Below are 24,315 nucleotides of genomic sequence, written 5' to 3'. Positions count from 1 at the left end.
TTCCCGCTCTTCTGCGGTAAATAGTATCCCTAAAATAGCTTGCAGTTCATCCCAGGTATATAAATTAGGTCCTAAAAACTGATCTACCCTTTCCGAAACTCCTAAGGGATCTTCTAACAAATTCCCCATTTCCTTCTTAAATTCTCTTACATCCCCCGAATTTAGAGGCACTGACACAAACCCCACTCCGGGTTGTGGACCTCCCATCGCTATTTCTCGTAATGGGTATAGCCCTGTTTCTGATGATGCTTGCTGTCCTGCCCCTGATGTCGTTTGCTGCCTAGCTTGACTCCTCGTGAGTCTTCGGGTTCCCCTAAGTGACCCCGAAGAATCGGAATCCTCCTCAGAAGCCGAAGGCATAAGGGGAGAGGAGGGCCTTGGATTCGCTGCTGGCGGGGGATCATAGGGAGGGGGAGGGGGTGGAGGTTCCTCGGGAGCCCTCTTTTTGCGGCCAGATTTCTTTTCGCTTATGGTAAAAATCCCAGCGCGAGTCGCAGGAGGTAGCCAACAACGCGCATATTCGCTCTCCTCAGGATCAAAGGGCTCCTTATCATTTACATAAAAATTTAGGGCCTGACAAATCCAATCTTCAAATGAACCAAAAATTGGCCAAAATAAATGATCTGGTCTAATCTGCTGGTTTCCCCAGACATGCATGCAATAATAAACCATTTTTTCCCTCTCTTTGTTTCGCGTGCAAGCTGCACCTTCCCAATTCTTGAGCATAAGGCCCAATGGGGAATCTTGGGGAATATCCGGTAACCTCTCCTTGGGTCCCTTCCCCATGAGATCAGAAGGCTTGCTCTTCCTCTGTCCCATCTTCCGGAGTGTCTTCTTTCACACACACACACGCACCCCTCGTTCGTGGCTCACGCCCTCGCGGGCTATGAGAACCGCACTACTAGAGAGTCCCGCCCTGCCTTACGGCAGGGTCCACACTCACTTCGCTTCCTCCCCAAGCTGGGGGGGCGTCTCGTTCATGCACACTCCAGGATACCCACCCCAACCGAACGGAATTACTTTATACTTACCCTCCCCGGGGTCTTCGTCCGGTTCTTCGTGCACAAAGGTTTACGGGGTTCAATTCTTTTGCCTAATTACCTAAATTTCGGGTTCGGAGGTTAAGGTTTCAGGGCGATCCTCCGTCCACTCCAGGGCCGTCTGAAAACGGGACGGGGCGCCTCCCTGAAGTTTAGGAGTCCCTCCCGGAGATCCTTAATCCGAGTCACGGCACCAAAATTTGTTATAAATAAGAGCCAATCAATCGATTCTGAGTCAATCAATCGATTTTATTTAGCAAGCGGTAATTAGGCAAAACAGCGCTGGGTGACCGGGGGAAGCTCAGTTCCACCAACAGGCACACCAAATCAACCTTTCGTATGTGCTTATATACGTTATACGTTCGTTTACGTGCTGGGAATTTCCGTCTCTGGAACTTTTGTTATCTGTTGCAACATCCGAGCGCTTTGTTATCTGTAACACCATCTGGGAGTCCTATTATCTGTGGCACCATCCGGGAGTCCTGTTATCTATGACACCATCCGGTAGTCCTGTTATTTATGGCACCACCTGGTAGTCCTGGTATTTATGGCATTGTCTTTAACTACTACTACAAGGTTCTACAAAACATAATCAAACTCGCACAAGCACAGTTACTGCTTACAATAATATGCATAATACAATTGAATCCTACTCGATTTGTTCAACATTAACAATTTTGACCATCACTTATTACAGGCTGAAAAAAGACGTGGTGACTTTCTCAGGAGAAAACAACCATCCGTATGCATTTTAGTGCAGTAACCAAGTGTTGTTAGTGCTCAAAATAAAAATCTCTAAAGCTTAACCCATGCTGCTTGCTTTAAACTCTGGTTCTGTTTTGTAGCCCTTTAAATGCAGCAGATGCGTTTTGTGCTGGTCCTGCTCTGCTTTTCAGAAGCAGCTGGTGGATGGCAGTCGCCTTTCCTAGTGCTTGGGATTATGTTCAGCCAAAGTTTGTCAAACTTTGTCATACTTCTATCGCTTACCTCTCGAGTACCTAACAGATATCTTTATTTTCTACAGCTACTTCTTTTGGGCCCCAAATGGGACTAAATGCATGTGTCTAAAGCAAACAACAGTGCCTTTCTCATGTTGAAAATTACATTTTCTGCTGAAGAAATAAAGCCCAACCAAGGGGAAACGCTTTTCTCTTCACCCCAGTCATCTAGAAAGTGACATAACTTTTGCTTTAGCTCTGACTTCACTAATTTTGTCCTGTGCTCCCTGCCTTCATTTGCTGGCATTGGTAAACTCATTTCAGTAAAAATGTTTCAATTTAGATCTTACTTTTTTTTTTTTAAGTTATCATTTACAAATGCAGAACCCAAAGAACAGACTTTAATACCTGAAAACTCTCTATAAACCAATAATTCCTTACTTAATAAATGTGCTGTTAGTTTTCTGATCCTTGAATTAAAGTGGCAGGAAAAAGGCACAGTGGTGATGTGAGGAGGAAGACGGGACAGCTGAGAGTGCTGTGAAGAGGCCTTTTGTTTTACTGAATAGGGATATCCAGAAATAGGCAGGTGTAGTTGTTTAGATGCACTGTGTTTAGCTCCCATTACTTTGTAACTCATTGAATCACCAGTGCTTTGTTCTCTCAAATGGGTTTTAATTGCATCAAGGGCACTGAATTGGTCACTACTTGGCCAATGTGCCGAAATATATGAAAGCTTGCAAAACTTGTTTTTATTTCTTTTTCCTCTAAACAGAGCGTTTGCTGAAGATGACCTTGGAAGAAAGACGCAAAGAGTACTTAAGGGGCTACGTTGCATTGAAAAATATTCCAACGTGGATGGAAGACTTAAAAAGTAAGAACAAAAATGATGGTAATTAAAACAGGGGAATGTTTTTAAATGTTTTTAAATGTTTTTAAACCATTCTGGTTTCTCAGTCTAAAGTTACTTTTAGGAGGGCCAAGACTCAGAATCCCCATTGTGGCAGCCTGACATGGGGACAAGAGCACTTTGGGGTGAGGGGGAAACCCCAGCAAAATTCATTAAGCCTCAGTGGTGTCTGCTAATTCTGCAAGTATTCCCAGAGAGAGTCATAATAATAGCGATACCCTTAAGTGTGTAAAATAGCTATTCTCTGCATGAGTCTTACGTTCCAGATACTCCACCAGTCAGCCATGCCTGATGAACTCACCAAGCAAAACAATATCGAGAACCTGGAAAAAATAGTGTTGTTCTGCTAGGTGGCTGAAAAGCAGAGGAAAATTGCACAAATTGTGTTGTTATCTGAAAATCCAGGAGCGGGAGAAGATTGGATTGGAAGTCTCTCTTGAAAACAGCATTTATGGTTCTTTGTGCTTTCTTGGGCTGAGGAACATCAGCCTGGCCTGGATTGACTCCACTTCTCTTAGCATGTGTAGCGTTATGGTTACGATCACCTGCAAAGTTGTCTAAATACTTGCAGTGAAAGCTGACCAAAAATGAGAATCCGATTCACTGGGATAATTCTGCATGTAATTCTTGAACTAAACAAAGATGTGTTGTTATCTTTCATCCACAAAAGGGTGTGGAAGAAGAGGGACTTTTCCGGAGCCGGTTTCCTCCTCCTTTTTTCTTCGTGTGTCTTGTCATCTCACTCAGCTGAAGCTTGTGTTTTTTGGAGGAGGATCTAACTATGAGACCTGAAGTGCTTCCTGCTTCTGCAGGTGCATGACTAGTTTTCTGATGCTTCTGTTGTCATTAAGGGACAATAAATTCTGGCCTGTGTGAACAGGTGTGGAGAATAATCTCGTGGCTGCAGGTGAACATGATGAGGCCTGGAACTAATCAGCTGTTTTTAATAAAATGGGCAAGCTGCAACACTTTTTTAGTACAATCTGGAGGAGCTGACAGATTCGCAGATGCCGTTGTCATAAGCAAGTACTGCCATCATCTACTCCCGAAAGCATCTTTAGTGACTTTTGAAGTGAATAAAACGTGAGTGGTGGCTGAGTAGTTGTGTTTCTCTCTGTGTTGTGTACACAGAGACCTCATTCTCCCATTAGAGTGGGTCTTTGTATCTTACAATATCAAGAACCCTGTCCATCTAGAAAACAAAGGCTGCATAAAATAAAAAAGATGACCTGGCTTATCCAAAGTTCACATTGGAGGCCTGCAGTGCATGGGGATGTGCAGTATATCATGTGGTTTAACTGGGAGACTAAACTATGTTTTTATTCTAACTGCTCTCAGATTCTGTATAACATGCTAAGATTCACAGTTCTTGTATTACTTGGGCTGCTGAACCTGACAAGGTGTGGATTTAAGTTGTGATTGCTCTTACACTTCACGTAAGGAAAACGTCAGTGTGTAGTGTGCAGGTATTGGGTTGTGGCAGTGGTGAATATATGTTCTTGTAGCTGCTCTTGCATTCTTTCTGTTAGTACCCAGTACACTGCAAAAAGTGCTGGAAGGCAAAAGTGGAGCTGAAACACTTCTTCTCTGCTACTTGAAGCTTTTGTTATACTGTACATTCAGGAGAAAATATCCATAGTCACTTGTTTTCTTTGATGTGTTTGTTGTAAATAAGCCATGTGGAATAGTGAACTTCTAGGAGGTTAGATGCTGAGATGCTTTATTTTTCAACTGATCAGTACAATTAAAAGAAATGTATATTAACGTGACTATTACTGCATCTGTTTCAAACTTTATTTCCCTTATATGTTGACCCCACTCTGTTGCCTTGCTGATGAGAACTTCGTCTCTTGTATACTGGGACATACAGAGGGCAACTGGTACAACGTAAATTACATTGTGGAGATGTGATGAAATCGGTGGTGCCTTGACAGTGCCATGCCTGAGTTTTGCTGTTTTCTTCAAGTGAAAGGCTACTTCTTGTAGTGACAAACTGAGGAGGTCTGAAGGGGTGGGAAAAAAGTTCTCTGTATGCTTGACAAGCCAAAAGAGCAACTGATGGGGAATGTGGAAAAAGTCCTTTACCATTTACTTCCGACACTGTATACAGTGGAAAAAAATGACAGCTTGATGAGTAAAGTGTGGAGTGGCTGTTCAAGAAGAGTGATGAGGAAAAATCAAGAAAGGAATCGAGAACAAATAGAGCGAAGCAGGTGCAATCAATCAGCTGCTGGAGTAAGAAGCTGTAGGAGAAGGGGAGAGCATCTGGCTTGGCAATAGTCCCCGTAGATACTCAACTGGAGATTAAGGGTGTTCAGTGCTCCACAAATTTTTGTACTGACTGTTAGGAAAAATTGTGTGAAAAATACCATGTCTTTGTGGTACCCATTTTTAAATGCGAATGACTCGCTGGAGAATGTTAGGAGATTACAGTTAGGCACACATTTTTGTTACATGGAAGTTTAACAGAAGATTCTTGGAAAGTGTGTGTGGAAGTGCTGAAACTGAGGTGACTGAAGAACTTCATGTTGGGAAGGAACCAACCTGACCCCCATGATACATCTGCATGCTCTTTATTGACAAGTTTGGAGAACATACCTTAGTTTGTGAAGGAAAGTGTTTTTTCCACACCCCTCCTCCTCCACCTCTTGGTGTCAAGTTGCGTACAGAACAAAATTCTGAAGAAAACCATAAAACTTGGTATAAGTTGATGTTGACGTAAATTTGGACAAGGCTGGAAGTCTTTATAACAGAGGGATGCGTAACAATGTAAAGGCTTCTGAGGAGTGAAGTTAGGGAATTCTGGATGGCAGCTGATGAGGGTTTATATATATATATATATAGCAGCGAAGGTGTTTGAAAACTTTCAGAAGTTGAAAGCAGCTGTGGAGAGTTTTTGTTCTGCTTTTCTGTGTGTAAAACAAACCTGTGATTTTTGCAGGTGTCCTCATATGGCTAGCCATAAGAAATTAAGTTGGTGTGTGTTCTAGTGTGGAATTTGGTCAATATATCTGATAATTTTTGATTTTTTTGGTGGGCGTGGGGGGAGTGGCGCAGTGTGGAATGCAGGGACTAAGCCTGGTGCTGGTGTGGGTATGTGCATTTCCAGAAGGATGGCGTTGTCAGTACACTGTATTTTGGCGTACAGCTTGCCAGGCTGCACAAGTGGCCTTCAGAGATCAAGTATCATAATATTGTCCCTTTTCTTTCTGCTGCTGTTATTGACCGGTGGTCCTCTTGAATGTTGGAGAAGATGGTAGGGATGGAAAAGATAAATTGTTCTTGAAGCAGTTCTGTAAGTGTAAACTTCTTTTGTTTTAACCACGTTTATTAAGAAAATGAGGAGTTGTCTACTTTGGAAACAAAGAGTGAGCTTGACGTACAGGTCTGGATATATACTGCAATCCATTGTTCCTCCAGCTTCTTATCCTTCAGATATACCAAAGGCAGACACATCTCATCTGTTTTGTACTTTGAAGTAGAATTCCTCCCTGACAATATGCAAATAATGGAATTGTTTTCTGAAGCTCCGGAATTTATATACCTTTATTTCAATGCTATGAATTATGGCAGGCACTCATCCTGTGCCGCAGTGGTAACTTATGTTTTGTGATGCTTGGTGAATAAAATGCCACCATGCAGTTGAATAACTAGAGTTGTTTTTTGAAGTTAAATACCTATATTAGCTTTTTCTTGGGTACACAGTTATTCCCAAAGATGTCTTTACTCTTCAGCGGGGAGTGTGAGAGATGACTTCAGACAACGTTTTCTTGAAAGCTTTTTGAAAAATCAGGGTCTCGGGAATTCCGTTGTCACCGAGTTCTGTGTGTCACTGGTAGAAAAATGTTCTGTTGCGCTAACGGGATAATTCAGAAAATGGAATAACTTATATAGTTTAACTCGAGGCAGCTGTCAGTCCTGCTGACTGTCATGGCCTCTGGGATTCATTGGTGTAGCAGTGGTAGCAAGAAAACAGCAAATTCAGGTGATGGTTTAAAGAACTTTGCTAACTGTAAAAACTACTTTTGATTGGATGAAGATAAAATGGAAGACACAGTAACTGTTGAGTCTTTTATTTTCGTTCAAGATTAAATGACATGAAAGGTCTGCATTCTTTTTTTTAAGCAAGTCTTGAAGTATGTTTAGATGTTTTGGCAGCATCTGGATTTTCTTAATCTGCTATATTTTTAGAAAAATTATATGGTTCAAACTATTCAGATTAATCTACTTTAACACGGAGGGGTTTATGTACAATAGTAAGGTTTTGATTTAATTATGTATCTTTGTACTATGAATCTGTAGCTTTCTAAATATTCACAGTGAATTGACACAGGATTATAGTGTCAAAGCATCTAGATGAGCCACTTCAAGTACTTCATGCTGGAAAGAAAATACATGGTAATAGTGAGCTCTGACCAGCGTTTCTAGAGGTGGTTAACGGAACACAGGTAATACTGGGTTCTTCAGAGCATCTCCGTGTGGCCCTGTTAGATGTGAATATCTATCCCGCAGGAACCAGAAACCAAGGTGGCGATCATCAAACAGCCTTTGGAAACTCATGTCGCTACTAAGCTGTGGTGGAATTCAGCCAGATGTCTACAGGAGAGAAATAACACCTCTCTAAATCACTCATTATTTTCAGCGAGTTATACAGAACAAGGAATTATGTTCTACTAGAACATAAAGATTGTCAAAAGTTGCCCGATGATCAATGAGTTCTGTCTGTAATAGCTACACGAAGCCAGTACCATTCAAGACCGTCCCTCTGCCAAAGAAACAAGCCCATCAGCTCACATTATCTTTTTTTTCTTATAGTGACTTTAACAACCATCTTTAAAACAGATTTTGTAGCTGAGTGACAAGGAAGAAAGTAAATTGAGACATCTTAGTGTGATTCCTGCTGTCAGTCTAAGAAAATGGTGCTTTTGCTACTGGAACTGTTTGGTTAAGGTCACAGTACAACAGTTTTTCCACAGACTTCATGTGGAAAATGGCAATAACTTGTGTGCCACAGTTCAGGGTGTCCTGCTCTTGGCCGTGGCCTTGAATGTGAGTTCCAGCTTTGCTGACAATCAGTGCTGTGTTTAGTTTTGTCCTTACTTTTCATATATTGGCATGCTGTTCTGTTACTCACGCTGAACATTTTATCACAAGGTTTAAGGTTAGAGAGCTGTGTCATTTAGATGCATGTGGAGATCACCGCGTATTAATTGCTGTGCGTAATAACTGGGGGAGGTCCACTAAAAGACTAACAATGTGGCTTCTGTGAATTGTGTGACGATCATGGTAATGAAATATTTTTAATGTTTAGGAAATAATGTGCTTTTTGTGGAAGTGGCTCATTTCTGTTATCTGTCCACATTATGCATGTGTTAAGGAGGAAGCAAAGGACCTGGTTTGCTGTTGCTACCACTCTGTGTTTGCAGTTTATTAGTGTGTTCTAAAGGTGTCTGGGGGGCCGTGTGCCCATGGCCTAACACGGAGTGACTTTAAGACTGGGGTGGTTGGCGTTTAGCTGCCACAGATGTCAGAGGCTGCCGGAGCCATGGGGAGTAGCCAGAGCGCTGTGTGCTCCGCTCGTCCCAGGCTCTTGGCTGCCCTTTGGGGATCTGTTCTGAACAGATGCAAAGTTGCAGAGTGGTGCAAATCTGACCCTGTGAGCTCCTGACCCTGCACACCTTTCTGTCTTGCTAAATATATACCTCAGCTATTCTTTTCCAAAGATAGCTCTGAAATGGGAAAGAACTCTGCAGGTGCAAGCTTCTTTGTGTTTAAACTGAGAAATAACCTTTTTTTTGGGGGGGTCTTTGTTTTTAGAGGCAAGTAGTCCTATCTAGTTGGTGGTATTCCTGATCTAAGTGGACAAAGCAGAGTGTTTATTACAGTGGGGGGACAAAACTACACTAAACAAAAAGAACCAATATGTATTCAATTGACTTTGTAATTCCCTGGTGAGCTGCATGTATATAACCTTTATAGGATGGATTAGCTGTCAAAAAAATGAATGCTTGCATTAAAGCGTTTTGGGAAAAAACAGAAAAATCTTGCTTTCAGCAAGTGTGAGAGGTGATTATTAAAAAGTAAAAAAAAATCAACTCTGTCTATATAGATTAAGAACACATAATCCAGTGTGGCTAATCCTCTCTCTAAGGAAGTAAATCACTTGTCTTTGATGTAATTAAGATGATGACTTCTTTTTAAGCTACTGTCCCATGATTTTTTTTAACAAGTTAACTTCCACACAGCATGAAGCTTATACAGGTCCTTGATAGAGTTATCGTTTTGCAGCCTTTCTGCGTGCAGCTATGAGAACTCTCTGATCTCAAGGGGCAAGAGTTAACTGTAGGAAACGATGCTGCTCTCAGCAATAAATTAATATCGTTATTGAAGCTCTGCAAGCTCTCAGCGTGTTTTAGAGAGTGACAGTAGGTGCAGATGCAAAGGGAAGTTAAGCACATCTTTGCCAGAAAGAATATTTCTAATGTTTTTGTTGGTAATATGAGTTTTGGCCAGATTAATAACACTTAAGCCTCTGTTCCTTGCAGTATGATAAACAATACATTTTTGTTGCTACTGAACATCACTGTGCACTGATGTTTTCTACAAAGGTCCTGAAGGAAGTTTGAACCAGAGCTCAAGTCCAGAGGACACGGTGTGCTGTCAGCTCGTGGCCTTGTCCAGAGTGTAAGAACAGCGGCTTCAGCAGCAGTGACGCTGTAAGCCAGAATGTGCTGTTCCTCAGAAATCACTGAGAAAGTGTGGAGTTTCTCAGGTTCTAGCCTGGACTTGTCTCATAGTCAAGACGCCTAAGGGAAAGAAGAACAACAGTAACTTTTTTGAATTAGAGAGTTTAATGTATGCAGGGGAAAAGTAATGGGTTATACATCTTGCTTTCCAGTAATTTGTGTTTATGCATATGTCTGTCTTTTATTATTATTTCCCCCTCCCTTTTTTGGTGTTTGAAGGCTGAGCTCCTATTGAGCATGGGGGATTGCCAGATCAAATCCCCAAATAAATTTCTTGCTCTACAAAGGCAGTTCAGTAAGTCATCTCGTTTTGCTCAGTATGGTAGCTTGGCTAAAGGTATCAGCTATAATTTATGATGGATTGTGGCATCTGTTCTCACACTCTTTTGCAGACAGATGTGAGCCAATGTGCCAGCCTGACTAGCAGCCATGTGTCTATGATTAGGTTGAGGCCAAGATCAAGCTGTTAAATTGTACCCTTACCGTGGCTGACTAGTGTAGACCTGATGCTCTGTCGACTGGCTACATGACTCAATGATACCTTCAAATGTAGGTGGAAAAAGCTGATGTCCTGCAGAAGACTGGGAGCATCTCTTGATAAGACAGTAAAAGACTGGTATGCCTTGTCTTAATTTGCTGTAGCTTAGATGTCACAGACATTTATAAAGGTGCTGAACTATTGCTTCAATGGGGATTTGCTGTTTGGGGCTAATAATAATTAGTGATCACACAGGGCAGGCCTATCAGCTGCTGTTCTCTGGGTGTGGGAGGCTTGCATCGAGTTTGAAAGTTAATCATCGTGTAAGGACACTGGTTTTACTCCTTAATAAGGTCGGGGGATCACTGATGCAGTTTGAGCTCATTGAGCTCTCTGGATCATATTAACCAACTTTCATGCATAGCTGCATTTGCTTCATGCACAATTAAACACTTGATTACGCATGTGTTAAGAACCCCATCAGTGAAAACCAGATGAGCTTTGTTTCTCTTTTTCAGTTCACCAGAGCTGAAGTGCTCACCACATAGAAGTGTCTCCAACAATCCAGTTTATGTCTGAAAAAGTTGTTGCAGTGCTCCCTATGTGGAGTGATGTGTGGCTTTCTCTGTGAGAGGGCATCTATCTGATCTGCTGTTGGAAAATCCAGTTGATACAGAATCCTCAGCCCCGTAGGAAGTGCTGTGTACAGACATGTTTGTTACGATGCACAGGAAATGTTATTTTGCGCTGGAGAGAAGGCTTAACAATCCGGTTTATATTTACATTTCTACCTTGCACAGCCTTAAAAACCATTGAAACTATGATTTTTATATGTGGCTCCATTTCACTAAGAAATATTTCTTATTTGAATGGTGGGGGAGAGGGAAGCATAGTGTTTGTACACAGAAAAGGTACTGAGACTTGCAGCTGTTGTGTGTTGACTTGGCATCTTTGCAGAAGTTTGTATCACAAGGGTCTTTACCAAAGTTGCCAGATGGGTTTTTTTGTGGACCGGGTGCTATAGAATGCACATCTTGCACATTGAATCCTCTCAGCCTTGTGCTGGTATAGCCAATACATTTATTTCTGAAAGTGTAAGTAGTTCTCTACATGCACCTTTGCACTAATAGCGTCTCTAGCAGTTCATGGTCAAACACTGAGTTAGAAAAGACTGCTCTGTAGTTTACTAGAAGATCCTGTCCAAAAGACTCAGTAATGCAGATACGAAGGAAGTGTAGAACTGGTTGCACATCTGTCTTGCTTTAAAATGTCTACCTGCCTTATCCTGCCCTTTGCTTCTTCACAGAGGCTTGTTTATTCAAATTTTGTTCGTCTTTTTGTTACTGATGGTTAGTCTGTAAAGGTCTTGCAGGTTATTAGTTTTTCATTTGCTGCACAAGTACAACTTGAAGTTAAACCCTCATTGGATTTGTTCCTGTAGGCTTAATGTAGTAGTTTCTGTATGAATAAGGTACTCTTTAAAAGAGGTACTGCTCTCATACAAACATATTGTGTGTTGCAGTGCTGCCTGTTTGTGGGAATAGTTAATGAATCTATATTAACTGAAAGCAAACACCAGATTTTTTGTAACTGTTATGGATCAGTTACATTTAAGGCAAAAGAAGAGTTCGTTGTTGTTGTTGTTGGGGTTCTTTTGTTGTTGTGTTTTTTTGTTTCCCCCACTTTCTGCATTGCTATCAGAGTTTTTACAGGAGAAGGTTTGTAAGTGTGTTGCAAATAATTAAATCAAGTGGTGCACGCCAACATGTCTATGTTGACTTAAGGGCTTTGAGGGTTGTTGTGTCTTTTATTTCCAGATGGACATGGAGGATAAGATAGAGCTAAATCTTTCTCCTGACTGCTAGTGGGTTTGTAACTGCTTGTGAGTTTGTATTACTTTGTGTTTTTTCCAGTCCTTAGTGTAAGCAAGTGTGACTCACAACACTAGTGGGTCTTGGTGGAGACCTCTTCAAATATTGAAGACTTTCTTCTGTACCTTGCTGTTTGGATTTGGAGCCCCGTTGTTTATGAGGGTAACAAATTACATGTGGTATCTCGGGGAGTCGGGAAGAGGAAATGCTGCTAGGTAAGCACTACCCACCAAGCAGAAAACATTCTTTTGTACTTGCATAAAAACTGACATATCTGTCCCCTGGTACTAGAAAACTAAAGTTCCTGTTCCCACCTGGTAAGCAGTCATCACTATATCTCATGCAGAGAAGTTCTTGAATGACAATGCCATGAAATATTTGCCGACAGTTTTGCAGAAGTTTCATAGTTTGCTGGTGGTAACTTTTTATTTCCAAGCTCCACAGTAAGTCCTGCAAAAGGCTGTAATGCTGAACTGGAGAAGCTGTTGCTTAGCAATGGTGTAGGCATTTCAAAAAGCAGAGAATGTAGAGTAAAAATTGTCTGACTGCTTAGTAAGCTAGTGAATGAAAGCTAGTGAATTTGTGGCTTCTCACTATAGACTTATTTTAATTCTGCTTGAAGCTGTGTGTGCTGTGCACACCTATTAAAATGGGTTTTCACTTCTTGGTAAATAAAATAGGTGGTGCTGAAGACTGAACACCTGGTTGCTCGTGAAGACATGTTTTTTCCAGCCCGTTTCTAAAGCTTAGTGTTGGGATACTGTGCTGCTGGTGAGGTGAGTCTTGGATGAAGGGTCGTAGTTATCCCAGGAGGTACTGGATTGATTTGAACCTACCAGGAGTAGTTGTATGAATGCTGTGACATTACCAAGACACAGCCCTTGTAACGAAGGTGATCTGCTTTGTCTTTGAAGTACTCTAGCGAAGTAGCTTCACCTATAGTCTTTTAGCGTTACAGAAAAGTATCAACATATTTCTGTGAGGCCATGAAGAGGCGTCTAAGAGTGTAATATGTTTTTCCTCTCAATTTTTGAACTTTCATTGTTAATTAAAGGTTTTCTGTAGTAGAAAGAGGTTCTGAAGTAGGAACCGAGTCAGAGATAATGTGTAGTTCTTGTCTCCATATGCCCTTGTTTGACCATTTAACATACTTAAGTACAATACACACTGCTGTTCTAGAAGAAGGATTTATGTATCAGATTTCTTGCTGTCCCTCAGAGTGATGGACTGATGATCAGGTTTGGGCAAGAGCTTAGTAAATATGCTATCCAACAGCATTTTTCTGCCAGTATGTAGTCACAAAGTCTTAAATCCCTCTGAAGGCTCACATTTAAAAACAAAACAAAACCAAACACTGAACAAGAGAGCTAGTGAACTTCTTTAAATACACAGAGCGCAGCTCCTTCTGGGTCACAGCTAAACCAGCAACCATTCCTATGGACCCTAAATCATGAAATCTCAAGCCAGCAGAAGCAAGCACAGCGACTACAGGAGCTGAATGCTGACTCTCCAAGTAAACACAGATACCCCAGGGCCTCAGCCTACTTATGTCGTGTCTTTGCTGTCACTGTGCATGCCACTGAAGTGAGAAGACTTTGATGTATGAGTTGACAATTGCATGTCCCTGCAGACCAGGTTGCATCGCAAATAAGAAAGGAGAATATATTCCTTTTCTTGTTCTCCTTGTTTGTTATTACTGCTTCCTCAAACTTTGTGCTTCACTACTTTTGCTCTCCATACCAAGTCTTCCCTTGTTTTACAAAAACTTCAGAAAAAGGGCAAGCTTCTCCATTCTCTCTCCTTGCTCTGCTTCCAGACTTAAAAGGATTTTTTGCTTCTTTAATTTGTTTTTGGGGGACATACAGTGCTATGTGGAGTAGACTGAGGAAAAGGTTGGAACATAACACTGTTAAGGACTACTCAGGACCTTTGTAACACAAGAATAACTGCATTTTGCATGAGCGCTGTGTGGGTTGTTAGGACTGACTGGCTATTTTTTATCAATTCTCATGGTACAGCACTCTTTATTAAATGTGTAATGTAGTCCTCAGTGGCCCCAATTCAATCATGTGGCTTTAGGGTAGTGGCTCATATTTACAACCCTGCTTGTGGGCTGCTGGTGGCCAAATGACTGCATTTAACTTGGACCAAGCGAGTTAGTCCTGGACTTTTTGCAAGTACTTTAAAAGGGGTGTGTAATAGCGCTGTTGAACTCAATTACGATGTGGTTAATGGGATGTGAGCTCCACAGTTAACCAGTGGACATCAAGTGATGCTTGCATCCTCAGATGGGGATGTTTCATACCTCCTGACAAACCCTGAATGGGAGATACTGTGATCTCCTGACCTGGAGGATGCAACCTCAGCAAATCTGTGAGTGGAACAATACTAGGAGGTGTAGTTGATGCCACAAAGATGATTAAGGGACTGGAGCATCTCTCCTGCAAGGAGAGGCTGAGAGCTGGGGTTTAGCCTGAAGATACCCCAGATGGTGTCTAATCAATACCTATGAACATATGATGGCAGGGTGTGAAGAAGATGTCTTCAGACCCTTCTCAGCAGTACAGAGTGACAGGACAAGAGGCAATGGGCACACGGGGAAAGAGCAAATTCTTTTTGAGCGTAAGAAAACGCGTACTGTGGGAGTGGCTGAACACTGGAGCACATTGTTCAGAGAGGTTGTGGAGTCTCTGTCTTTGGAGATACTCGAAATCCAGCTGGGACAGGGTCTGGGGCAACTTGCACTGGATGACCCTGCTTTGAGCAGGGACGTTGGACTTTGTGATCTCCAGAGGGTCCACTCAGCATCATTCGTTCTGTGATTCACAGTGTCTCTGTGCCTCATAAGCTTCGTACTTGGCTATAGCCCTCAGCTAATCCCATCATGCCGCTTTGTAATTAGCTGAAACAGAGCATATTGGCAGAGCGTGCAGGCAGGGAGGTGTTGGTGTGTTCATCATCAAGCGCTCTTGACTTGCATGATGTGCTGCATTTTTGGCTAGGTAGAAAGTGATTTGTCTGCAACAGATGTTTCTTCCTTGTGCTCAGGTTCTGATCTTGTTTAAGTCCAAGAAGTGATAGGACAAATCTGTACTACAAATCTGAAGTACGAGAGTGCATCTGTGAATGCTTTCCCCCTGGTGATGGAACATATGGAAATAGTGCTTATCTTGATTTAGATAAGCAATTGCCTTTCCTGTACAATCATCCACGGTTAGTAGGAGTAGAAGCAGGCACGTAATGTAACGCATCTTACAATCTGTCTTTTCTGATGCTCCGTAAGCCTATGCAGAAACAAACTGAATGGAAAGCTGCGTTAAATGTGAGGTTAGTAATTGCTAATAGTTTGTCATTTTTAATCTGTACAAGACACTTGTAAAAACAAAGCATTAAAAAAAAAAAGGCACTGAAGGCAAGAGCACACAGAGTATGTAGTAAAATGTTTGCTGTACCTTTCCCAATGGTCATCGCTCAACTCCTTTGTTTTTCAGCAGCCCGAGAGAAGCGGAGTGGTCACGGTCCAGCCTTCGAGGGTTCCCCTAGGAGGGGAAGGGCTGGCTCTTGTCTGGGCTTGATGTTGGGACTCTTGTCCCTTGCTCAGGTTCTTCTCCCAGCGCGTTTTCCAGATCATGTTATGGACTGCTGTTGGAGAAGCCTTCCTTGTGGGGATACGTGTTTCTACTAGTAGCTATTGAAGCAGGGATGAGATAGTGGGCAGACTTACTTATTTTTAACTTGAAATTTATTTCCTTCAGCTGTGCATTCTAAAGCTGACTATAAATGATGATTTTCCATTTTCAGCTTTGTTTCTTGCAATTCAGTCTCTTACTCTTGTTTTTATCAACTAGAGGGGAAAAAACCCTGAAGTCCTCTGACTTGTTTAAATATCTTTTTAATATCGCAAGCCTGTGAGCCTGGCTGCTGTAAATCCTGTTCACTTGTTCTTTGATTTCTTCTCATATCTGCTTGTGCTCATGGAGTGCCAAGAGCCATGTTCTTTGCCACAGGTATTGCTTTATACTATGGGGTTTTAATATCTACTTTTACTACTTTGTGTGTGCTCTAATCTTTCATTATCAAATAGTTTTAAAATAAAAATACGTTCTTAACAGAAGCTCTTGCTTCTGTGGGCTTTTCCATTCCCTTTGGTTGCAAGCTCTTTCGTATTGCTGTAGAGATTGCTGTAGTTGGATGTCTACGACCTGTTTAAAAATTTAAGGTACTTTAAAGTGTATGAGACTCTAAAATCCTGGATATTTTAGCAATGACTGAGTTTCAGAGTTGATTTTACAAAGGTGTTAGGTTTGTGCCGTCCTTTTTCCATCTCACAAGCCTGGCATATTCATGCCCTTTATGGGGGCTCCCTCTAGTGACCTGTTCTGAAACTCCTTTTTCCTCTTAGTTGAGAGAAACTTTCTGCGTTTTATTTCCAAGTGCAATTTTTGTTTGCTAAATGCAATGCGTTTATTAGTACATATATTAGAAGATGTAAGGGTCGTTTTCCTTTGATGTGAGCTAGAAGGAATTGTAAGCAAAGCTGAGCCACAGGACTGCCTGTTTACTATACTTGGCGTTCAGACCTCAGCTGATGAACTTCATCGTATTTCGAGCTGTGCCTAGAAAGAGCTCAGGGACATTGGGAGCGTGATTAAAGGCCCAAAGGATGTGACCAAGGAGAAGCTGAAGGATGTCAGGTTGGGTAGACAGAGGGCTGGAAGATGATGGGATGGATCTGGAGGGAAAAATGGTGGCGGGACAACAATGTTTAACTGCTCTGTATTGAAGATTTTTAACCCTAATATATTCTTGAGGCAGGGAGGTTGTAGAGGAGGACCCCAGAGTGTTTGTGGTATCCACCCAGTTTTGTGTCTTTAAAACCAGCCTAAACAGAACAGATTTTGGCAAGGATGTAACAGGATCAACTCTGTCTTCTGTGCACACGGGTACACAGATGATTTAATGACCATTGATTTTGCTTTCTGATAGGAGATACAGTGATCTTGTTAGCTTATTAAAAAGCTTTAATAGTGCAATCTTTATTTTTGCTGTATTTCTGTATTTGATACTTTTCAGTATATTGCTGTATTTCCCTAGCTGATGTTATTTCTTGATTTATTTTTTTTCCCATGAAATTTGCCTCAGAGAAGGCATCGATAACATCTGGGTTAGAGCTGGGTGGGCACAGGAGGAAGGTTTGGGAATTATTTATGTCTGACAAGTGGCAGAGAGGCTGAGTAGGCAGTTGAGAAGAAATTCAGAACTTAGTCTTATGAACGGCTTTCGTGTTGGGTGTTTCCTTAGAGTTCTGTCAGGTCCTCACCTGCTTGTGAATATGCAGATTTTTGGCGTTTGTGTGGGTGTTGCTTTACGCCTCAGTGTCTCACTTTGCGAATTTAATTTCATTTCTTCAGAGTGAATAGACTTGAACAGACTGTAGTTATGCCCACCGTCACTTCACAATACCATTTCTATTGTGAGATGTGAGTGGAATTCAGAAAGGCATGTCAAAAGTTTGTGGATGTTCCATTTACCCTCTTCCTTAATAGTTTTCTTTGTGCCAGTTATTTCTTTGAATTCATCTGACCTTGAAAGTTCTAAGTGGTTGTGAATTCTACCTGTATGGGAGATCATTGCTTTGCTGATGCTTTTAGCCCATGGTCTTGAATTAAGAAGGGCTTTTTATTCCAGATACAGGGCTGGCATTAACTGGTCTTGGGAGGTCATCAGGGATGAAGACTCTGGGATTGCACTGTCTTGGAAATCAGATAGCCAGACTTCACATGAACACACCTTGTAAAATTCAGGTTTACCAAACAAAAGCTATGTTTGCTTTTGATATGCACATATAATTGTAATGAAGTACAAATGCTAGTGTGCTTAAGCTGCAGTTTGAGTCCATTCATAGTCCCCACTGTTCATAGAACAAACTTAAGTGCACAGGTGTTGAGATTAAGGAATAAAACTGAGTAATGAAATGCACTAATGTGCAAGAGCGGGGATGGAATCAAGATGGCCAAAGTAATGTTGATTATCACTGCTTTGTGAGAGCCCCCCATGGGTTTCTTTTTCTTTTTTTTTTTCCTTTTCTTTCTTTTTAGGAACATCTCCCAGTATTTCTCTAGTTTTACATTTTGGATGAAGTTGGGTTAGAAGGGCTGGGCAGAGTCTTACTCAGGAGGGAAGCAAAGCCCTAGAAGCATTCTTCTGGTGGGATACACAAGGACAAAACCCCAAATAACGCAGAAGCTATTGCTCATGTTTAATACTGCCACAATCCTGTTTTAGCATTTTACTAACCACAGCTTGATTAAAACTGGTGATCTGCAGGTGCACAGGTGCTCGCTATGTGTTTGGTTTGGCTTGTGAGCGCTGGAGGAGATGGGAGCAGCTCTGCCTGCAGGCAGGGAGCTTTCCTTCTGGACAATCTTCACTGCCCAGCTGGATAATCTTAAAATCCTTCTAGTGCCTCTTAAATTTAGCTGTAGTGATGTTGGAATTGCTGAGGAGGTACTTCAGAAAATTCAGTCTCTTATTCTGCTTCTCTGTCCTGAAAACTCATATTCACAGCCACAGACCAAATAAAGTATCTTCTTCTCTTGGAGTCTGTGATGCCTCCATCTAAAACTGAGGTGGACTTTGTTGTTGCCTTGATGTAGCGTGGGTTTAGTTTGTGTGTGTGGTATTCTTTTTGGGGGCAATTAGAATATATGTGAATTTTCCTGGTTTTCCAGCTGTTCTGCCTTTAAGGTGCATTCTGGACAACCAGTGTGGTAACAGACTCTCAAGTTTTGATTTGCTTGCCAAGCAGGCTTTCTTATTTATGAAAACTTACACCTTTGAGCCTAAGTACTCCTGGTTTGTATTTTGAAGACTAGGTTACATAGCAACCGCTTCAGAGGGTTTATTTCCTGAGGATGTATGTAAAGCTGTTTTATTAGTGAGAGCAAGAAATATTCTCATTCTGCTACAAGTGCAAGGTAAATCTGTCACTGTTAGGATTTGTATTAATGTGCTAGTATGTACACATGGTGTGTGTTCTTCCTGAAACACACAGTGCCATGGAACTGTTGGTTTGTCCTTGCTGAGTTACGCTGCCATGAATTATAGGGTGATACCTACAGCATTTGAGTTTCTTGGGCATATTTGAGGACTAACCATGCTTATTCACAGATCTGAGCTTCATCATTAGCTTGGGAAGAGACTTAGAAGTAGATGAGTGCAGGTTGTTTTTAATCTGAGAAGCAGACAAAAATGTGTGTGCTGAAAAGAGATGGGAGACAAAGGTGCGAAGCGAGTGATTTGTAACAGCCAGGAATGACTTTGCTGTCCCTGCCAGGATGACTATGTTGACTACAGGGGAAGAAAATACCCAAATCAGATATCAGTTCTGACCTCGTTAGGAAATGTGGTCTGCCAGCCCTAGAGGTCTAACAGATGGCAAAAGAAAATCAGTTGTCTCTCCTACAACTATTGGTATCATACTGGGATTACTTTTGTAATCAGCAGCATATCGGTAGATTTGTTGAGTATCTTTGATTGCGAATGAGACTCAGCTTTCCACTGCTTCCATCAGCATCGAGCATCCTTCTAGAACAACCAGAACGAAACAAAGTGCAGGCTCAAATCCTCTGTTAAATCAGACCTTTATGGAAAGAAATAGGGGTAATCTATCAGAGATGTACAAGGCAGCATGTGCTCTTAACTGCTGAACTGTATTAAAGACAATGGTCATTAGGGCTCTTTCAAGAACTATGGGGCAGGTGAGGAGCTTGCTGAAGAGGATGTGGTAGATGATACAGGAGTGTTGTGCAGTGAATTTACTGATGCTTTTCCACGGGGAAGGAGTCTCAGGAGAATGACACACAGGGAATACTCAGTACTTGGCAAAGAGGGAGAACTAGAAGCAGACTTGTGAAGGCTGTGGAAAATCAGGAGGCAGCACCAATGTGTGCAGTGTCGTGTTGTGTGGCACTCTGCAGAAAGAGTGAGATGACCTTGCTGGTGAGTTGACTAAGGGACAATCTCTGCTTTCCTTTTGGCTTAGAAATTAGGGATAATGAGAATTAGCTTTTTGTGTGTGTGTGGTATCTTCCGGTGGATATTTTTTTAATATTGAAACAAATAGTGTAGTATCTAAACTGTACTTTTCTATTTAAATAGTTTTAGAGAACTCAACATGATTAATTTGATGTTAACTGGTGTTGCAATAACTCGGGCAGAAGGTGGAGGATGATGGTGTGCGTTTAAATTTGGTGGAGCTCCAGTAGGATTCTCCCTGGGGAGGGATGGGGAAAACTACTGTCCTGCTTGCTGGCAGAACGCAGTTAACGTGAAAGCAGATGACAAATCCGACTATAAATTGGTCACAGGCTGATTTTTATTTTAATACAGCTCAACAGCTAATTGCAATGGTTACCTTCTGCAGAAAAATGGATGAACAGCATAACTTGTAGGTTAAAGTGATGAAAGGTTCTTAATATGAAAATCAAAACTTGATACCTTTCCACAAAAATGCTTTCTTTGCTTTGGCTGAGACACTGCGGGTGAGCTGGTGACAATGGAGTAGTCACTAGAGGAGCCAAATACATAAATTAAACTCCTGAACTAGAGACACTTGAATACAAGACACCTTTGTTTTGGTCAGTCACAGCAGCAATGTATCTTTTGTTGGGGGAGACATGGATTTTGCACTAGGCATGTGGTAGCTGATCTCAAGTAGAATTGAACTGTTTATTGTTGGAATGGTTGAGATAAATGATGATTTCTGGTACTGGTCCTTTGTACTGAAGTTAGAACACCTATGGTTGCTTGTGATGCTGACACACTGGACCAAGTATACTCAAATTCGTGGAAACAGATTAAAATAAAGGGTGATGTGAAAACTAGGGGGGCAGATTTGTTTGGACTCTTACCTTCTCAGTGAATCTCAGGGTTTTTTCCTTACAAAAAAAATGTCACTTGTTTTGAAGACTGGGAACCGTTTCCCATTTAAGTTTTTACTTTAGTAATTCAGTTCTGTTTCTGGCCAATGTACAAACCTCTTTAGACTTGGCTTGTGTTGAAGATAATTAATTTAAAAAAATAGTAATAATAAAAAAGTCAATTAGGCGATGTTACCTTCTCTCATTAGTTCCTTGCTAATGATGTGGTTATCTAACAACACAAGACTATGTTAAGCTTTTAGCAAATGTGTGTCTGTAGAAGTGTTTGAGGTAACTGGACACTTATATAGATTGATACAAATGAAGTCAATTGGTGATGCAAAAAATGAAGAGTTTACTGGAATAAGGGACGTATTATAACATAGTTTAGTAATGAATCTTTTGAAAGATTCATGTTTTGTCTTCGCCCCCCACTTCTTGATGACTGATTTCCGATGGCAAAGCTCCAAGTTAAAATTTGCTGGTGTTTTCATTCAGGTTTTTTCTTCTACCTGCTGCCAGAGCTGGTTGTAAATTTGGGGGCTGTTGGCAAACAGCATGCTTGTGCGTATTCAGAATAATTCTGAATTGGATAAATCATCGCTTCAGTAGGAGAGTTATTTTAACCATTTTTTCCTATTTTGTAATTTGGACCCTTGTAGCTAGCAAAGAAAATTATTTGATGAATCAAGCTCCAAAAAATAGATATGTGTGTGTGTATATTTTAATGAAATGATACATGGACAAGAAATCAGTGCTTCATAGTAGCCTTTATTGGAAAACAAATAAAAAGCAAGTAGGTGGTGAGGTTTGTTTTGTGGTTTGGTTCCCTGTCCCTCTTATTATTTTCTATTGTCCTGTTTTCCTTTTCTTATGGGAAATGCTGGTATCTTTGTGTGTTCCCGGTGCCCTCTGGAGCTGAAACTGCAAACTGCAACAGTCTGACAGCAACAGTGTCACTGGAACTGTTGAGTCTTGCTCTGAACTTCTGAGTAGTGATCTCAGACCCACGTTTATCATCTGGTTTTGCTGCTTTCTTGTTTTGTAGGTGAAGATGCTAAAGATGATCTGCAGGGGAAGAAAAGTCTGAGCGAGAAGGTGTCTCTTTATCGAGGTGACATTACACTGCTTGAGGTCGATGCCATCGTTAATGCTGGTAGGTGATTAAATACTTTACACTCTTGAAAATCCTTTATAGTGCCACATTGGAAGTTTGAACTTCAAGTTGCATAAAACTGGTATGTCCTGTGGAGATCTGTTGGAAACGACCTATTTTTTCCCAACTTCTCTATATTGCATCTGTCTCTCCTGTGTGCCTTTACTGTGACAGGGATTATTGTGAAACTTCAATAGCATGGTCACCAAGAGAAAAATAACAATCTCATGTGCATCTTTTTACTTGAGTAACTGAAGCTTCACACTTTATATTGTAGAAGACTGAACTTTGATACTAAGCTACTGCGGTACATTCCAGTCTGTTTTTATAGATCAAGCCATTTGTGGGTTTGTGAAAACCTTAAGTAGGAAAACTGGATTTCTGTTTTATGTAGTTTGACTATTTGCTTTCTTGTAGGGAGATATTTTTCAAATTTTTGCTCGTGACCGACAGAGCTGAAAATATTTTAGTTCCACTTCTTGCTTAGTGACCGCGTCTCCATGTATGCAACTGAGGTGAAGAACTGTGTGTAGCATCATCATCTTGAGACAAAAGGGGGAGGAAAAGCCTGTGCAATTAATTCCTTTGTATATTAGATAATAATAAGCTAATGTAACTGGTTGGGAAAGACTATGTGAAGGTTTCCCCCTAAACGTATACCACAACCAGATCTTGCCTGCACTCCCCACCTGAAAAAGTGTTATGGTTTGTGTGTCCCGAGGCTGGAATTTTTTTCCCCCTTGTATTTGGCTAGCATTGTCCTTTGTTGTTAGGAGTATTGATTAATTTTCAATAATTAATTTTTGGTAGCATCCACTTATTGGAGGGCAACGTACTGCAGTATCTTGTCTGTGATTGAATAAAAGTGCAGAGATTCCCAAGGTTGTATTGGCCAAAATTGATGTGCTTGCTTGCTACAGTAAAAAGCTGTGTGTGGATACAGGCTCATGTCTGTAAAGAGTGTAGAAATGCTTGCTCGTACAGTTTAGAAGTCACTTAACAGACTCTCTTGGATTGTTTAATGACGTTTATCTCTGCGCGACTCCCCGCTTTCCAGTGGAGACATGCCAGTGGGTTTTGTGAAGTACAGGTAGAATCTTTAGTTATCACAAAATGCCTTATTTTCCACTCCAACAAATAATAAGGATGGCGTTTCCATGTGAAAGTTTAAAATTAATCTTCTAGTTTACTGATGCACGAAAGCCTTCCTAAGTTACAGACAAACAATACAGCAGCATCCATGTAACGTGATTCTCTCCTCGCTGTGTTGGCGAGGCCTCTGAAGCTTTAATCTTTTAATTTTTTTTCCCTCTTATTCTTTCAAGCTGACATTTCCAGTTGTGCTCTCGCTCGCTTTCTTACCTTATTACTCTACAGTGAGTCAATATTAGCATACTTGTCTCGATTTATATTTAGATTCTCTTTTTTTATAGGCTGCCCTTGAATTACAGGCTGGAACTAGTTGCAGGTTAGTTTTGAAATAGAAGTACTTTTTTTTTTCTTGATTTAAAGGGGTTTTCTCCCTTTCTCTTCAAGTATCCAATAACCTATATCCCAGACTGCTGATGGCATTATCTACTTGCAAACTTGCCTGCCATCCTGGTAAGGAATGCATCTATCAGAATAGAAATACAAAAATAGGACCCAATTAAAATCAACATGTATTAATATGTAAGTTTGAGGAAAGAATTAAAGACCACTCAAAACAACACAATGCAACTGAGGTTGAAAGACCTAAAGAGGGACATAAATACCCTTCAAGTACCTGGAAGGCTTTTAGCAAAAAGAAAGTATTTGTTTCTACTGTCGTCTTCTGTAGGTAGGTTAAAGAGGAGTTGGATTTGGGCTTAATGAGAAATTCAGGTTACATCTTGGCAAAATTACTCACTGGAAGGGACAGTGATATTATACTTTGCTGTGTCAGGCTGATATGTAGCAGCAGGCCTAGGTCAGGACATTGGGAGAGGTGATTTTTGAGATTCTTCTAGCCCTTTTCTTCTGTAATCTCTTATAGCTCCTTAAGTACGTAATATGTGAACTATTATGACTTGTTAATATGCCTAGATTAAACTACTAGCCTACAGTTACATTGAAAAACCAAACATTCTCTATATATTAATGCAGTAATTAAATTTTAAGTGTAAGCCTTTGATTTGATCGTGATTTCAGCGGGTTTTTGGGGCTTTTGGTTTTGGTTATTTTCCTTTTGAAGTTAAACTTACTGTTAAATTTACATCTGGGAAGCTAAATGAGGA

General features: G+C 41.0%; 1 protein-coding gene across 6 annotated transcripts in view; it reads left to right on the top strand.

The window, feature by feature from the left end:
- The window catches only part of MACROD2 (mono-ADP ribosylhydrolase 2), an 869,250-nt gene that overhangs the window by 10,483 nt on the left and 834,452 nt on the right, over positions 1-24,315 (top strand). For all 6 annotated transcript variants that reach the window (XM_065059857.1, XM_065059852.1, XM_065059851.1 and 3 more), the window contains exons 2-3: positions 2,754-2,852; positions 21,953-22,060. In XM_065059857.1, the coding sequence (XP_064915929.1) occupies positions 2,754-2,852; positions 21,953-22,060 (207 nt within the window). The remainder of the gene's footprint in view (positions 1-2,753; positions 2,853-21,952; positions 22,061-24,315) is intronic.

Source organism: Columba livia, chromosome 3 (genome assembly GCF_036013475.1).
Source record: "Columba livia isolate bColLiv1 breed racing homer chromosome 3, bColLiv1.pat.W.v2, whole genome shotgun sequence".
Lineage (NCBI taxonomy): Eukaryota > Metazoa > Chordata > Aves > Columbiformes > Columbidae > Columba > Columba livia.
Note: the sequence above shows the minus strand (reverse complement) of the source record. Positions and strands in the feature narration are given on the sequence as shown.